We start from the raw sequence: 17,308 nt of genomic DNA on the forward strand, positions 1-17,308 counted from the left end.
TCATAGGTTGCTGATCGCAATCCGCCCCATCAAGAACCAGGGTACAGAATCTGCCATGTGGATGGAGCAACAGGCTGACATGTGCACCGCTACTGTGGAAAACACAAATAGCTGAGTACTTTCCATTAGTCCCATAGACTTCGAATAGTGTGGCCGGGGACATGATAAGTCACCGGTTCAAACATACCTTGGTCACCATTTGTGGACTTCTTACAAGACTCTGCTGATGACCTATTTTATGACTTACAGTAGGCACAGAAAGTATATAGACCCCTTTACATTTTTCACTCTGTTTCATTGCAGCCATTTGGTAAATTCTAAAAAGTTCATTTTTTTTCTCATTAATGTACACTCTGCACCCCATCTTGAGTGCAAAAAAACAGAAATGCAAATGTATTAAAAAAGAAACTGAAATATCACGTGGTCATAAGTATTCAGACTCTTTGCTCAGTATTGAGTTGAAGCACCCTTATGAGCTAGTACAGCCACGAGTCTTCTTGGGAATGATGCATCCAGTTTTCACTCCTGGATTTGGGGATCCTCTGCCATTCTTCCTTGCAGATCCTTTCCAGTTCCGTTAGGTTGGATGGTGAACAGCCATTTTCAGGTCTCTCCAGAGATGCTTAATTGGGTTCAGGTCAGGGCTCTGGCTGGGCCAGTCAAGAATGGTCACAGAGTTGTTCTGAAGCCACTCCTTTGTTATTTTAGCTGTGTGCTTAGGGTCATTGTCTTGTTTTAGGGTGAAGCTTTGGCCAAGTATGATGTCCAGAGCACTCTGGAAGAGGTTTTCATCCAGGATATCTCTGTACTTGGCCGCATTCATGTTTCCTTCAATGACAACAAGTCGTCCTGTCCCTGTAGCTGAAAAATACTCCCATAGCATGATGCCGCCAACACCATGTTTCACTGTTGGGATTGTATTGGGCCGGTGATGAGCAGTGCCTGGTTTTCTCCACACATACTGCTTAGAATTATCACCAAAAAGGTCTATCTTCATAGCAGCAGACCAGAGAATCTCATTTCTCATAGTCTGGGAGTCCTTCATGTGTTTTTTAGCAAACTATGTGGGCTTTCATATGTCTTACACTGAGGAGAGGCTTCAGTCGGGCCACTCTGCCATAAAGGCCTGACTGGTGGAGGGCTGCAGTGATAGTTGACTTGTGGAACTTTCTCCCATCTCCCTACTGCATCTCTAGAGCTCAGCCACAGTGATCTTGGGGTTCTTTTTTACCATTTTCACCAAGGATCTTCTCCCACGATTGCGCAGTTTGGCTGGACGGCTAGGTCTAGGAAGACTTCTGGTGGTCCCAAATTTCTTCCATTTAAGGATTATGGAGGCCACTGTGCTCTTAGGAGCCTTGAGTACTCCAGAAATTCTGCTATAACCTTGGCCAGATCTGTGCCTTGCCACAATTCTCTCTGAGCTCCTTGGTCAGTTCCTTTCAACCTCATGATTCTCATTTGGTCTGACATGCATTGTGAGCTGGGAGGTCTTATATAGACAGGTGTGTGCCTTTCCAAATCAAGTCCTATCAGTTTAATTAAACATAGGTGGACTTCAATGAAGGAGTAGAACCATCTCAAGGAGGATCACAAGGAAATGGACAGCATGTGACTTAAAGGGACACTGTCACCTGAATTTGGAGGGAACAATCTTCAGCCATGGAGGCGGGGTTTTTGGGTGTTTGATTCACCCTTTCCTTACCTGCTGGCTGCATGCTGGCTGCAATATTGGATTGAAGTTCATTCTCTGTCCTCCATAGTACACGCCTGTGAGGTGCATGGCAGCCGCCAATCGGTGGTGGTACAGCTGCTGACACTGCCGTGTCTGAACATGGTCACCACCACAGATTGGCGGCTGCCTTGTACCTCACAGACTGGCCATACTTCTCATGCATCAGTAGCGGACACAATAGAATATGTTCCCTGCACAGTGCGACTATGTGACCAAGGCCACTAAATTGGCCAAAACGTTTTTGCTTGTCGCTACAAATCATTTTACACTATTAAGCATAAAACTTCATTTTGACGAGTGCAGCATTTTTCGGAATCATTGTCCATAGAATTAGTCAATATTGTCATGCTGCAGCTCTGCAGGTAAATGCAAACTACACTACGTGGCAGCGAAGAGAGGACTGAAATCCTGTTCAGAGCAGAACAGAACTGCAGCGAGGCTACCACCAGATGGCAGCAGAATAGTCAAACAAGCCGGGTAGATACCAGAGAGTAGCGTAGTACCAAGGGAAAAAATCACACACGGAGTCAGAGGAGCGCCATGGGGTCAGTACCAGTCAGAAGCAGAAATACCAGAAAGAAGAGACGGAGTCAGGTCAGAGCCAAAGCCGAGTTGAGTACCGGGGAATCCAGACACGAAGGGAAAACACAGAGCTGGGGCGGGAAGAGAGAAATGAACACACACGGGTAAAGTCAGCTAAACAAAGCAGGACAAATCAGGGTTTCACCAGAGTTAGCTACTTATGCCGTAGGGAGGAAGTATAACTGACACTGCCTGCAGGACACAGAGCACAGTAATAGCAGACATGAAACCAAAACGAGGCAGAAAGTTAACCCCTGCCTTGACCAGACCAGGCAAAGGAGAGACAAAACCCAAAACCCGGTCTGAATCATGACATATATCAGATCTGTGGGGGTCCAACACCCAGAACAAGCACAGATCAGCTGTTATCATCGCTGGTGTTGGCTGGATATAAACATATTGAACGGAGCTGCAGGGCCCAGATCCATTTGTTATGTAGCAGCTGCTGCTGGGTACTGCAGAATCGGCGCTGTTCTGCAAAGGGTTTACTTCCAGATGGAAAACTTGGTGACAGATTCCCTTTACTATGAACTCAAAACTAACTGGATGAATCCAGTCCCCGATATTAAGCAGACACTACACCTCTCCAATTAAATTAAACCCCAGAGAGGACTCAAACTCAGACCTCTGGATCAGAAGAGAAGGACAGAGCCATAGAAAGTAACAGCAAACCGCCTTCTCTGCGCTCGCTGGTCCTCAAATACCAAGACGTTTCCACTGCTTATGTCACCGTGTCCAACGTAGCTGAGGGGCTGCTGCTTAGTTTCAGGGTCTTCACAGTAAATAGTGCAGTGGGCAATAAAGTCCTCTCTAGCCATCAATGATCAGGAGGTGGCCATAGTTTACTAACATGCTGCACAATTCAGCAGCAGAAGACACAGAATATTTTTCTAGCACATATCGTCCTGCGGCCAAGAAACAATACATAACCATGTGCACTGCACACTGGGGACCGGCCCAGGAGGCATACCGCACAGGACATTTTCAGAGCAATATATCCCACGGCACCGAGACATTCTGCTTCAAGGTCAGAAATGCCGCAGGTGAGCATGGGATCTGGAGAATCATTTACAGACGGTGCCATTAGGGTGTGAGGCTCGCTGCATGACATAACCTCATAGTTCCCCACAGGAATTATACAGCCTGCGCCTTTGTTTGCCTTGAGCCTCCCAGTAATTCTGTTATCAAGGTCCTGACAGACGGAGAAGTCTACGACTTAATAATGGTCTCACTATTATTTCTAGACTGTCCTACTAATTGGAAGCTGGATGGAAAATCCCCACCTAACAAACATGCAGCAGAGGTATTGAATTTTACAGGGAGTTGTCCACGTCACCACAACGGGACAGATGATGTCTGCGTCTTTTGTGGAAAGTATTTATTCTGAGCAGTCTGGAGATCAATACATAGCCACCCTCCATCGCTTTGGCCACATTACATGTTTAAAGGAGAAAATAGGGTCTAACAGAAGTCAATGAGCATCACCCAATGATTCACAACATAAACCATGAATGGTGTCAGGGGAGAGAAGGATCAGGTATGTCCGATCTTACAACATTGGTGTCAGGGATGATAAGGGTAAGGCAAGTCCGATCTTGGCTTGCTGTCGGGGGAGAGAAGGATCAGGCATGTCCGATCTTGGATTGCTGTCGGGGGAGAGAAGGATCAGGCATGTCCAATCCTGGATTGCTGTCGGGGGAGAGAAGAATCAGGCATGTCCGATCTTGGATTGCTGTCGGGGGAGAGAAGGATCAGGCATGTCCGATCCTGGATTGCTGTCGGGGGAGATAAGGATCAGGCATGTCCGATCCTGGATTGCTGTCGGGGAAGATAAGGATCAGGCATGTCCGATCCTGGATTGCTGTCGGGGAAGATAAGGATCAGGCATGTCCGATCCTGGATTGCTGTCAAGGAAGATAAGGATCAGGCATGTCCGATCTTGGATTGGTGTCAAGGGAGATAAGGATCAGGCATGTCCGATCTTGGATTGCTGTCGGGGGAGAGAAGGATTAGGCATGTCCGATCTAGGATTGCTGTCGGGGGTGATAAGGATCAGCCATGTCCGATCTTGGATTGCTGTCGGGGGAGAGAAGGCTCAGGTATGTCCGATCTTGGACTGCTGATACCTTAGTTCTCGGTGAGATAAGCCGCTGTCAGATGTAGAGAGCACAGGATCGGTCTGTACATGGGAGAGTCAGTCAAGATAGCTGCCTCCTACCGGCCAAACATTGTTTGTTCAACAGCTATCTAAAGAGTATGGTGGGCTTTACTCCAGTGGGCTCAGGGCATTCCTTTATTACCCGACTGTCCCTTGCACATACTAAATTTACCCAGCAGCATCCACTGAACGAGAAATAAGGAATAGGTTACATCTTCCCTCGTCTGTTAGGCCGGAGTCACACTACAGCGAGATACGTCCGAGTCTCGCAGGTGAAAACCCAGCTCTGGCACTCCGGAGCGGAGCGTGCGGCTCCATGTATTGCTATGCGGCCGCACGCTCCGCTCCGGAGTGCCGGTGCCAGAGCTTGGTTTTCACCTGCAAGACTCGGCCGTATCTCGCTGTAGTGTGACGCCGGCCTTAGGGTTCTCAGGAGTCCCACCTCCAGGGATCTGCCGATCACCGCTGCAGCGCTCATAATAAAGGGGTTGTACAGGATAAGCACACAGATGCATAGTGAAAAGCAGCCAGCTGCCCATGGGTTGTGTCTGGTATTCTAGCGCCGCTCTACTGAAGTGACTGGGCTGTAGCTGCAATACTATACCCAACCTGTGGACAGCTGTGGGGCTGTTTTGAGAAGAAAACAGTGAAGTTTTTTAAAAAATTTGGTAGAACTCCTTTAAATGTCAAATGGTTGTTTCCAGTAAGTCCCAGCTCATGTCTTGTGATGCAGAACTTGCTGTGTTATTAGCCTTCGTCCTGCCATTTTACAGTGCATCGTTATATATGTTCAGCTATATCTAGAGATTAGCACACTGCTCATTGACATCATCTATTCCAAGGTCAAAAACATTAAAAGCAGAAGGTGAAGATTCTGTAAAGCGACGCTGTGGTAAACAGGCACACATTATGGCTCATCTAATTCAACACTAGGGAAATTGCTACCAGGCATTTATAGGGTTAACCACAGATGGCCGCCCTGACCTTGACAACAACAGTGGGTAACATGGGTTTCAATCATGTGAACTTGTGGTTAGAACTATTTGGCTGAATATCTGCGAAACTAAAAATGTAATCTGTTACCAGAAAAACAGCAGCATTTCAGCCGCTTCTATTCTGTGACTTTAGTTACTTTTACTAAAAAAAATTATATGGACAGGGAAAAGGATTGCAAGACTCCAACAAACAAAAAAAAACCTCCTACACATTGCAAAGAAAATCCAGGCAGATAAAGGTTGTCGCTGCAGAGAATGAAGCCGCTGTCTGTCATTTTATGCTGTAGATTTTCAGGACAGATTTCACCCTTTGCAATACAAAAGGATAAACTGTAGAAAGTCTGCAGCAAAACCTGCACAATTTGGTACAGATTTCTTTCTCCATCTTGGAAAATCTGCAGCAAATCCAGCCCATTTAGACATCCCCTAGGAAGTCCATAACCTATTTTTCATCAAATATAAGGCTCAGGTACACGACCGATTTTCCCGGATAGCACTCGTACCCACAATATTATATGGGGCCATGCCAATGTCTGATCATTTCCTTGGACCAAGTGGTCTGCGGCAAATAAAAATAAATAAAAAAGACCTGTTCGATTTTGATCCTGGGGGTCAAATTAAAATCGCCAATGCAAGTATGAGTTCTTGGAAGAAAAAAAAAAAAAACATAAAAAAAAAAAAAAAAGGACTGCACTTGGATGATAGAGTGTGGTCTAATTTTCACAGACTGACAAAGGACAAGGTGGACAAGATTTATTTTCCTGTACATGTATGAAAAAAAAAAACTGATGCCAGTCTGATCAAAATAATCAGTCCGTTTTCCCACATGTGGAGGAATCCGTGGTGTGAACCTAGCCTCACACTGAGGAACATCTTCATTTACCTGATGAGGGCCAAAAGAGCGTCCTTTCAGCGGTATACAACAGTTTACCATTTATTTTTTTGCATTAAAGAACACGAAAACATGTGGATGAAGTTCGTCAAATACCGTAAATGACATACAAGTACAGATGACAGCCCAGTGGGTACAGACCTCACCTTTAGGCCAGGATCACACATCTGACTGTTCAAGTCCATGATGTCCAGACCGGCCACGCTCTCCTGACCAGGACTCATCAGCTCGATATATGCTTATAAGGATGTGGAGTTCGGGTCAAGAGACCTGCGGCCGGTCCAGACATCAGGGTAAGTACTTAGGACAGTGACTGTCCGGTAAGTCAGATGTATGAAGTTGGCCTTAGTCCTATGAACATGCAAAAAACCCCACCATCAATAAGTGTTCTGAACCTACCTGCTAATGCCTTGATGCGGGATCTCTCGAAGAGCCTGGCGGAGCTGTTCTCATTGTCCCACTCGTCGTCCCAGCGATTGTTGACATCGCTGTACTGCTGTTGTATCTCAATGTTGTCAAAGTCTGTCGCGACAGCCGTCATTCTGGACCTCCCTAACCTATCATCAGCTACAGCTCACTCAGATCTGAAGAGGCAAGCAAAAAGTGACAGGAGGTTACAAGATGGGACACCAGTGAATAATCTCCGACATCTCAAACATTTCGGTTCAACTGCGTGTAAATAGGAGTTGACGTCCAAAGAGAATGAAAAATACCGAATTATCTAAGCATGTGTACAATGCTGCTCGAAGAAGAGGAACAATGTGAATCTATGTTCACCAGAGAACTTCAAGGAAAATTTCAATTTTCCCAGTAGTTATTGAATTAGACCCAAAAGTATGTCAGAAATTATTCGAAGACAACCATCACTTGTACTATGAGCAACGAGGACACCATTTTCCCATATGCCATGGTTCGCACACCAAATGTGATCACCAAAAAAAAGTGATCTTCCGGACACCTAAATAGCCCAGTCCGTAACACTAAGCCAAAAGTAATGAGATTGGCTCTCCTTTGTTATACCCGTAAGATGGGGGGGATATCTTCCCCGACTGATGGGACTCCCCATCAATCCTGATAATGGGCCTCTGAGGAGTGGAGGTCGAGCCTGTGCAGCTCCGCTCCGTTCATCCTGTTTGGAACAGCTAGAATTCATAAAGCGCTGTACTCTGCCATCCATAGCCGACAACCTCCACTACATTCACATGGGATCTTATGGATGGGCAACTTTCAAACTTGCTACCACCCCTTTATGATGGTCCTGCGTCGGGGGCGGACATACCATACCATTGATGCAGTGGCCCAACAGGCAAGCCAAAGCAGGTGGAATTCTGCATTATGGTGAGCAATTAGCCTGAAAAGGGCCCATATACTGTTCTGGTACAGGGGCCTCTTCTGTGTCCACATTTACCCTGCATTACCAGCATTGTGGATCAGATTTTATGAAGTCTCATCTACACCCTGCAAAACATATACATTTTTGATGGAAATATTCTCATATCTAATGTGAAAGGTGGAATTAGAAAAAGTTTTGCAATAAAACTGACAAAATCTGCACTAACTTTTGCCAATCAGTCTGGTGTGGAGATAACCTAACAGTGATTTGATACTATAATGTCCCATTTATGACATAAAATATAAAAACAAAAGGTTTTCAAAACGTATTGGTTATACTTTTTTAGGTTCAAAACATGCAATATTATCCAAATGTTTCCATATAGAAAAGGAAATTGAAATAACCATGTAATAGCAAAAGAAATCTGACATGGCAATCACGTTTCTTGCCATTTTTCCCCACATGAAATACTGAAGTCATCTATAAAAGGAAACCGGACATCTCCAAAAAGTTCTTTTTACCTGCAAATATAGTGGTATATAGATACAGTGGTAATCTGCACGTAAAGAGGATTTAAATCAGGTTTGTCTGCCTTACATGGAAGTTAAGCTGCATGAAGAAAATTATGTTCTCCCTGCAGCCGCTTTTTTCCAGGATGGTGCAGGGGTGGTTACAGTTACAGCTCTAATCACTCCCTGACACTTTACAGCTCCACAGCGTGTGTGTATAGAGCTGGCTGTCAATCAAGGCGTAAGGGGAGTGGCTATAGTGTGCTCACTGTGTGGTGGCTTTTTACAGCTGCCCTTTTTTCCCTGTTATTACAGATTAAAGATTTAATTCACCATCACAATATAAAAAAAATTCAAAAAGTATATCTCCCACCATTTTCAATGGGTAAAAGTGTTAGAGGTTTTAAGAAATTTGAGGGCTTCACTTTAATGCCAAGTAAACACATTGGAAAAAGTGTCAGGCCCTTCACCAGCTGCTGTTTGGGCACATCAGCGTACCGCCTAATATCTGAATCCATGCTCACTCTATATTTTGAAATTTGCCAGATTGTTCACAAATTCTCCAAGAGAAGACAGATTAAGAATACATTCACAAAAGCGGTATATTGTATGGGACAGGTCTATGATAACAAAAGGGATGCATGGTGGCTCAGTGGTCAGCACTGGATCCTGGCAGTGCTGGGATCCTGGGTTCAAATCCCACCAAGGATGACATCGGCAAGGAGTTTGTAGGTTCTTCTCATGATTGTGAGGGTTTCCTCCAGGTTCCTCCCACACTATAAAGACATATACTGTACTAATAGGGAATGTAGATTCTGAGCCCCATTGGGGACAGCGATGCCGAGATCTGTAAAATGCTATGGAATATGATGGCGCTATATAAAGGGAGTATAATAAATTAATCAGTAAAATAAACATGTGGCAATTTCCTTTTAAAAACACTTTATATAACTTTTGCATTCTAAATAGATGGAGTTACCCATTGAGTGATATTTTTTACATTTTCAGATTTCATCAATCCATTTCCTGCACAGAAATGTAACTCCGCTATGAAATGAAGAATAAATTAATGTAAATCGCCTACTCCTCTGCTACAATAATGCTGGTGCCAACGCAACCTGAAAGGTTTCTGGGAAAACACATGTGCCAAGCCCCGCACAAGAAAGCGGCAATTGTGAGACCTTTCTTTACAGCCAAAGGACTGGCAGGAGCCGCAGATTTACAGCTCGCACAATGTCACAGCTTTTTTGTGAGTCTCAGGAAATGGCTTTTCATGAATGTCACACAACTCAAGAATATCTTTGGAAATGGAAGTGCCTGTTTACAGACGTGTCACTGACCTCCGCTCTGCATCTAGTAACTCGCCTATACCTATATACATTGAATAAAGACAACGGGAGACAATGCCGGGCACAGGACGTCCATTGTGTCCAACATCAAGAGTCAACTTCCCCCCGATACATTATTGTCATGGTGATTCGAGTGCGCTTTACGGGAGGGGAAAAAATAATTCTCTTAAAACCAATTATGCCAAACCTCTCTGCATTCTCACCCTTCACAAAATAATGGGCTGACATCAGCGACTTTTCTGCTGCCTGGAGACAGTTCGGTACCACGGGAAGAAGCCACGTCCACGTATTTCCCAAGTGTACAGGAGGCGATCTGACAATCTCACTCATTTCTACATTACAAATATAAAGCTTTATTCGGCTGGATTCAAACAGTTTTTCCGCTTTCGATAAGCTTTCGCTGATGTTTTTTTTAAACGGTTTTATTACGGCCACTTATTACTTTATCTATAGTAAGATGTACAATTCACAACACACAGTTTTGACATGTGGCATTTGTCGTAAGCGCTTTTATGACGTTTTTCCATTAGGAGTCTCTGAACTGAAGCCGGTTTGGTGATCTCCTCCGAGTATGGCTTCTCCAATCCTCCCTCCCCACCCAGGGAAGCCGGACGTGCCAATAAATATCCCCTGCAGCAGTCGCCCAATAATGTAACCTGTAACCTCTAATTTGGGCCACAGAAAGGGGACGCAAGTAGTGCAGCCCCCCTCTAGGTGATATAAGAGGTCAAATGGACAGAGGCAAGATTTCGGCTTCATGTGGGCACTTTCAGGGAACCACCTAAAGGGGTGTAATTGTAACATGTTTGCCTGTACACCATGGGATTAATATCACGGATATCGCCCCTGCCTTACAGAACAACCACCTTACTACAAAAAAAGTCAATAGTGTAAAGGAAATGATCTTCCATTTTGCACTGTAGCAATGATGGAAACATTTACATAGGATGCTTGGAAGAAGAGACTACATCAGCTATATTTCCACTGAAGTCATATTCAGCAGACCATGCAAAATACTGGACAGCGTCCATCATCATCTACTCCACCCAGGATGAGAGAAGCAGTTATTGATCCAGGAACAGATGAGCACAAGACACCGGCCCCATGAGAATTCGGCCTTGAGCTCATTCTAAAATTGATTTATTAAACCGCTGATAAAAGTAGAGAAGATACAAATTATTTTATACCGTGCAAAATATCTTCTGAAGAGCAGCAGCCACTGACAAAATATCGTAGTCAGATTCTACAAAACCTCTGAAAGCAACATTGACTCAAGAATCTAGGAGAATCTTCAAAGAGGTTCTCCAGGACTTTTTATTTTTAACTATGGGCATAAAAACAGGCAGATAGTTGCCCTTATCTGTGGTACCCGGCACACACGGGCTCCTAACGATTGCAGACTGTTCCTGCCGGCTATCGACAGAAGCCACCACCGAGTCACCGGCAGGAGCAGTCCGCGACCACAGAGATCGGCATCAGACAACAGGCAGAGAGTTAGCAACTACCTGTCTGTTAGTATTTATAACACATTCTAAAAAATAAAAAATTATTATTAGAGAGCTGAACAGGACTGTGAATGGACTCTAGAATAGCGAGAGGAAAAAAAAAAAAAGTGTACTGTAGAGAGGAATCACATGTCATCATTCTTCAGTTGTAGGGCACGTTCAGGATTTCGTCAGTATGTTATCTCAGTATTTGTAAGCAAATACCAGGAGTGGGAGAAAAATCCAGAAGCAGTGACGTGTTTGTATTATATGTTTCCTCTGATTGTTCCACTCCTGGTTTTGGCTTACAAATACTGAGGTCTTCCCAAGATGCGTTTTTGGTGATCTTTGGAACTGAAAAAATGGTGGTGTCATCTAAATGAGATTGACTGTTGGTGTTCCCTTTGCGAATCATGGATGGTCCTAGCAGCGCGATCACCACTCTTCGCTGGTTATGGCATGTCCTTACAAAACAGGACGGTGTAGTTCGGTCACAGTCTGACAGTAAACTCTCATTCAGGTGTCCGTTTTCCTCATACGACTGCCATCAGTGGTAGCACTCGTACCAGCTTAGGCTGCGGTCACACTAGCAGTATGTGGTCAGTATTTTACCTCAGTATCTGTAAGCCAAAACCAGGAGTGGGTGATAAATACAGAAGTGGTGCATATGTTTCTATTATACTTTTCCTCTATTTGTTCCACTCCTGGTTTTGGCTTACAAATACTGATGTAAAATACTGACCAAATACTGATATTGTGAAGGCAGCCTCACGTGTTGCTTTACTTGGGCTGACTGGTCGGCACAAGAGCGCAGACACATGTCCAATATTGACCCAAGCTTCAGACCAAACTCGCAATGCAAGTCTATGTATCAGTGGGAAAAAAAATATAAAATGGGAAAGACTGAGCTGCCATCTGCATGTCGTACGTTTTTCAAGGACTTGTTTATCGCTGAAGCCTGAAAGCCCTCCAACAGCTCAGATTTTTCTTTTGCGAAAGACTGATGAAACTCTGACCACACTGATGGTAAAACTGACACATTGACCAATACAGACTTTTTTCTTTTGCACATACAAAAAAAAACAACAACAAAACATTGATGTGTGAATGAGCCCTTACACTTGTCTGGACCGCGCCAACAGATTGTGAACGACCTCAAAGATCACTTATCACAATGCAACTGAATGATCCCAGCTATGTACAATTATGTATACAACTATGTCTGAAGAGAAAAAAGAATTGATATCTCGTGTTTATCCGGCCATAATACTCCATCACAGGTTGTAAAGAGTGCGAGTGGAAAGATTAGCTGCCATAAACCCAATAAAGGGTTATTCCCATCTTCCCAGATGGATATAGTCGGACAGTGCTTAAAAATACAAGAACCTTTCCAATTTACTTATTAAAATGTGCAGCTGTTCTTGTGATTTTAGCACTTTTTTTTATTCCTGTGCTTACAGTACATTGCCTAGGAGACCGACCGCCGCTGCTAGCTAGCCTTAGGCGGAAACAATATGCTTCAGCGATCCTTGCAGGCTTCAAAACAGTGCTAACAAGATCAAATGGTAAAAAGCACTGCACATGTTCTGCAGCGATGGTCGGTTTGCAAGACGAGCTGGAAGCAAGAAATAAAAAATAAAATGTTAATATCTGAAGAATGGCTGAAAATTTTTAAATAACCAGTAATTTGCCAAATTATTTGTATTTGCAAGCGTTATTCAACAATAACCATTTCTGAAGATGGGAATGACCCTTCAGAGGGTGCGCTCGCCGCAGAATGGAGACAAGGCGAAGTACGGTAGAAAACATAACCATAGGCTATTTTCACACGTTGCGTTTTTGCTGCGTTTATGGAAACTTAAAGCTGCGTTTTACAGTACCAACAAAAGCCATGGGATTTCAGAAATCTCATGCACACACATTTTCCCTGACTGAATTGGAAAACTTCAGCAGGTCCCTTCGGCACTTTTTCACCCATAGAAAGCAACGAGTAAGTGCAAAAAAGCAGGGATCGGGTTTTGCTGTGGTTTTAGTGAAAGATAATAATAAAAAAAAAAAACTAAAAAAAAAAAGCAGGTACAGTATGTACCTGCAGTATGTGAAACCCATTTCTTTTTGTGATTTTCCCAAATTTTGACTATAATATCTTGGTGTCCTCACCTGAGAATGGAAGTTAAGGCCCCTTCACATTAAGCGACACTGCAGCGATACCGACAACGATTCGGATCGCTGCAGCGTCGCTGTTTGGTCGCTGGAGAGCTGTCACACAGACCGCTCTCCAGCGACCAATGATGCCGGTAACCAGGGTAAACATCGGGTAACTAAGCGCAGGGCCGCGCTTAGTAACCCGATGTTTACCCTGGATACCATGCTAAAAGTAAAAAAAAAACAAACACTACATACTTACCTACAGCCGTCTGTCCTCCAGCGCTGCACTCTGCTTCTCTGCTCTCCTCCTGTACTGTCTGGGAGCCGGAAAGCAGAGCGGTGACGTCACCGCTCTGCTTTCCGGCTCACAGCCAGTACAGGAGGAGTGCAGAGCGCAGCGTTGGAGGACAGACGGCTGTAGGTAAGTATCTAGTGTTTGTTTTTTTTACTTTTAGCATGGTATCCAGGGTAAACATCGGGTTACTAAGCACGGCCCTGCGCTTAGTTACCCGATGTTTACCCTGGTTACCAGTGAAGACATCGCTGGATCGGTGTCACACACGCCGATCCAGCGATGTCTGCAGGGAGTCCAGCGACGAAATAAAGTTCTGGACTTTGTTCAGCGACCAACGATCTCCCAGCAGGGGCCTGATCGTTGGTCGCTGTCACACATAACGATTTCATTAACGATATCGTTGCTACGTCACAAATAGCAATGATATCGTTAACAATATCGTTATGTGTGAAGGTACCTTTAGGATTAACACAGTTTAATTAAATTAGTGATATGTAAAAGTTAACATTGGCCGACCAAGGTGTGAAAGTGAACAATACCTGATCAACTCACGGGCTGACCAATAGCGTCACAAGTCCTACAAACTGGCAGTGTCTTAGGTAAACATTTTAAAGGGAGCCTGTCACCCCCCCAGGCATTTGTAACTAAAAGAGCCACCTTGTGCAGCACTAATGCTGCGTTCTGACAAGGTGGCACTGCAGAAATAATCGATTTAGCAATTTGTCCAAAATACCTGGAAACAGTCCTGGGGGCAGGTCTTTCCCCCCCCCCCTAATGCATACGCAGCACCGAGATTTATTCACACTGCGGGGCGGGATCTCGGGCAGCGCAGCCGCAGTCAGCAAGACATCAAATGAGGTCAGAAGACGGGCAGCGCTAACTGTGTATGCCTAAGGCATAAGATAACAGCGCAGGCGCCAGGGCAGTTGAAAACAACGCTGAGGAGGCGGCGCCAGGTGCCAAGAGGGCATAAGTGACGGCGGTGCTGCGTCTGCATTAGGGGGGAAAGATGCCCCCAGGACTGTTTCAAGGTATTTTGGACAAATTGCAAAATCGATTATTTCTGCAGTTACAGCACCAAGAACTAAAAGAGCCACCTTGTCAGAATGCAGCAATAGTGCTGCACAAGGTGGCTCTTTTAGTTACAAACTCCCGGGGGGGGGGGGGGGGGGGGGGATGGTGACAGGTTCCCTTTAATTGTGTATTTTTTCATGAACTTGTGAACTTTTTTTGTTCAGGATAGTCACTATGCATTCAGACATAAAAATCTTTTTCCACTAAGTAATTTGATCAAATTGCCCTTTTTCCAAAAATGGATGGTTTCACATAGGTCTTGCATCGGTGACCTGTGTTCATGCTTCTGTGGTGGAAGCAAAGCTGAACTTTGGGATCCTAAAAAATGCAGCAAAACCTGCTTTTTATAAACAGCTTCCTTACTGCCAAGAGAGCAGGTTTTACCTGCAAAAAATAAATGCTGCAAAAACGCAACGTGTGAACATGGCCTATAGGTATGTGCACACGCAGTCTTTTAGGCGCCAGCATACCAGCAGTTTTTGAAGTGGTGGATACTTTGGGAAAACCACAAGCGCCATTTTCTTAAAGTAAATTTGATGATGTCATTCTGAAAGAGTAACAGACTTTATAATTATTAGTTTATAAATAAACTGTGCACTTTGCACACGCCAAGATCTCCATCGCATGGAGGTAATGAGGGCACCTTTCGGCCGCCAGCGATGTCCAGACCACAGATTCCAGGCCCCACACTAACAATAAATGTTATAGATGGGTTGATAGGTTGATAGGCATGGGACTTGTGTCCTTCGTACAACTGCTAAAATGCACCCAAATTATGGGTAACAAAAGGTTTTTAAGAAACAGCTCTATTTTGTCAATTTTTTTCTGAATCAAATGCTGGGGCCAGATATTTGGTGAAAAATTACCATAATATAAAAATAAACCTTTTAATTGTCCCAGTTTGCTTCACTGTTAAATTGATTTTTCAGCCATTTTTTCCATAGGCATTGGAGAAAAAAAAAAAAAAAAAAGAAATGCTTGAATAATAGTAATTAAAAAAAAAGCCGACCTGAAAGAAATACTTCTAAAAATCACATGAAGTTTAAAGGGTTTTTTTTTTTTATTTACCCAAACAAAAGTCCAGTGCATGTGAAGGTAGCCTCATTACCTCTACATTATGATCTCTAAAACACAGGAGATTAATTATAAATACATTTCCATGCAATATGATATCTGCTGTTCGTCCTGTATGGCAAGCCACATCCTATCATGCACTGATACACTTAGAGGGACAAAATCAATGTCCAAGAAATCAGCTAATTGACCACAGCAATATTACTATAAATATTCCAAGCGGCATGTGACAATATTACAAGCCAGCCTTGATAGACTGCAATTCACATCACAACCACTGGGTGGCAGACAGACATACAGCATAGACCTAGTGTGACAGAGTATCACAAAATAATGTTTTTGCTTTTAAAATCTGATACCACATAGTAAGTTGTTCCCCAGCAATCCATGGGCTACAAAATCCATCGTAGAGGGGCTCATTAATAAGATGAATGCTTCTAGGAGACCCGCAACCTCTGAACAATCCGTTTGAGTATACCTGATCCATCCAGTAAAATTAGGATGGCGACAGACTACGGCCTCTATGCTGCCAATATGGGCATCAGAGCGTACTAAACCGCGCCACAAATGGAATACTGACAATATAAAAAAATTGTTTTATGTGTCGCAAGAATCCATTATACTGAAACCCGATACTTAACAGTGCAAGGGTTAACATTTCAAAAGGAGAAAGTCATTAGACGAGGTACCAGAAAACGGAAAAGATGAGAGAAAAAAAAAAAACACACTGGTTACCGTAAATACGAAAAAAAAGCACAATATAAAATCCCCCAATGATATAATGAACAAGAATGTCAGACGCCTTCATCATGGTTTACTACTCAGGATGTAACGCCATAAACCCTGCAAGATACCAGTACACCACTACTGGAAACCACAAAAATGTGTGTTTTCACTGGATTTTGGCTGCAGATGTACAGATCTTCCACAACGCCAAAGATTTACTTTTCATCCTCAAAATAATGTTTAGCAGTAACTTTCTAGGGAAATGACTATCGCACGGTCACACTACACCGCAGACAGAGCGGGATTATTCACAGAGGTCTGCTGCCACCTGCTGGAAACGATCCATATAGGAAGGAAAAAGAAAGCACTTTGTACTGTGGGCTTACATTACAAGCAAGGTGATAAAAGAGAAAACTAGTAAATAAGCCCCTGATGCAACCTTTCCTGGCGAAACCAATATCCTCGGATATTTGGCTGCACAAGTTCCTCATGGGGATCTATAGGTCCCCAACTGTAGGCTCCCAAGAGTCCGGCGTATGACAGCAGCTCCCCAGACAATGCCTCGTACTGGCACAGCAACTGGTATTGCAGAGGTCAGGCTTCCCCAAACATAGCTCAAAATATTTAAGTGAATCTCCACCTTCTTATGTCATTTACTCAAAACTATTATTATTTTTTTTTTTTTTTTTTTAAATATCTTTATGGAAGTCCTGGCTTAGCTTTACTTTAAATTGCCTGCATAGGTATACACTCCAAGAGAGACTATGTTCACTGTCTACGGCCACCACTAGAGGGAGCGCAAGAGCTTTACCAGATACAGAGTTCAAAGTATAAAAACACAATGCAAAAAAAAAGTTTTGATATAACTTTTTGAGCTACAGCCATAAGTGTATTCAAAAGGAATATGTAATATAAAGCACGTTTTGTTACTGCTCTTTGCTAGATACACTTATG

At 43.7% G+C, this 17,308-nt stretch overlaps 1 protein-coding gene across 1 annotated transcript in view; it reads right to left on the reverse strand.

Moving 5' to 3' along the window:
• Positions 1 to 17,308, reverse strand: part of SPTBN1 (spectrin beta, non-erythrocytic 1) — a 201,536-nt gene that overhangs the window by 141,522 nt on the left and 42,706 nt on the right. The window contains exon 2 of the mRNA XM_069768874.1: positions 6,762 to 6,946. Within this exon, the coding sequence (XP_069624975.1) occupies positions 6,762 to 6,903 (142 nt within the window). The 5' untranslated portion in view covers positions 6,904 to 6,946. The remainder of the gene's footprint in view (positions 1 to 6,761; positions 6,947 to 17,308) is intronic.

Source organism: Ranitomeya imitator, chromosome 5 (genome assembly GCF_032444005.1).
Source record: "Ranitomeya imitator isolate aRanImi1 chromosome 5, aRanImi1.pri, whole genome shotgun sequence".
Taxonomy (NCBI): Eukaryota; Metazoa; Chordata; class Amphibia; order Anura; family Dendrobatidae; genus Ranitomeya; species Ranitomeya imitator.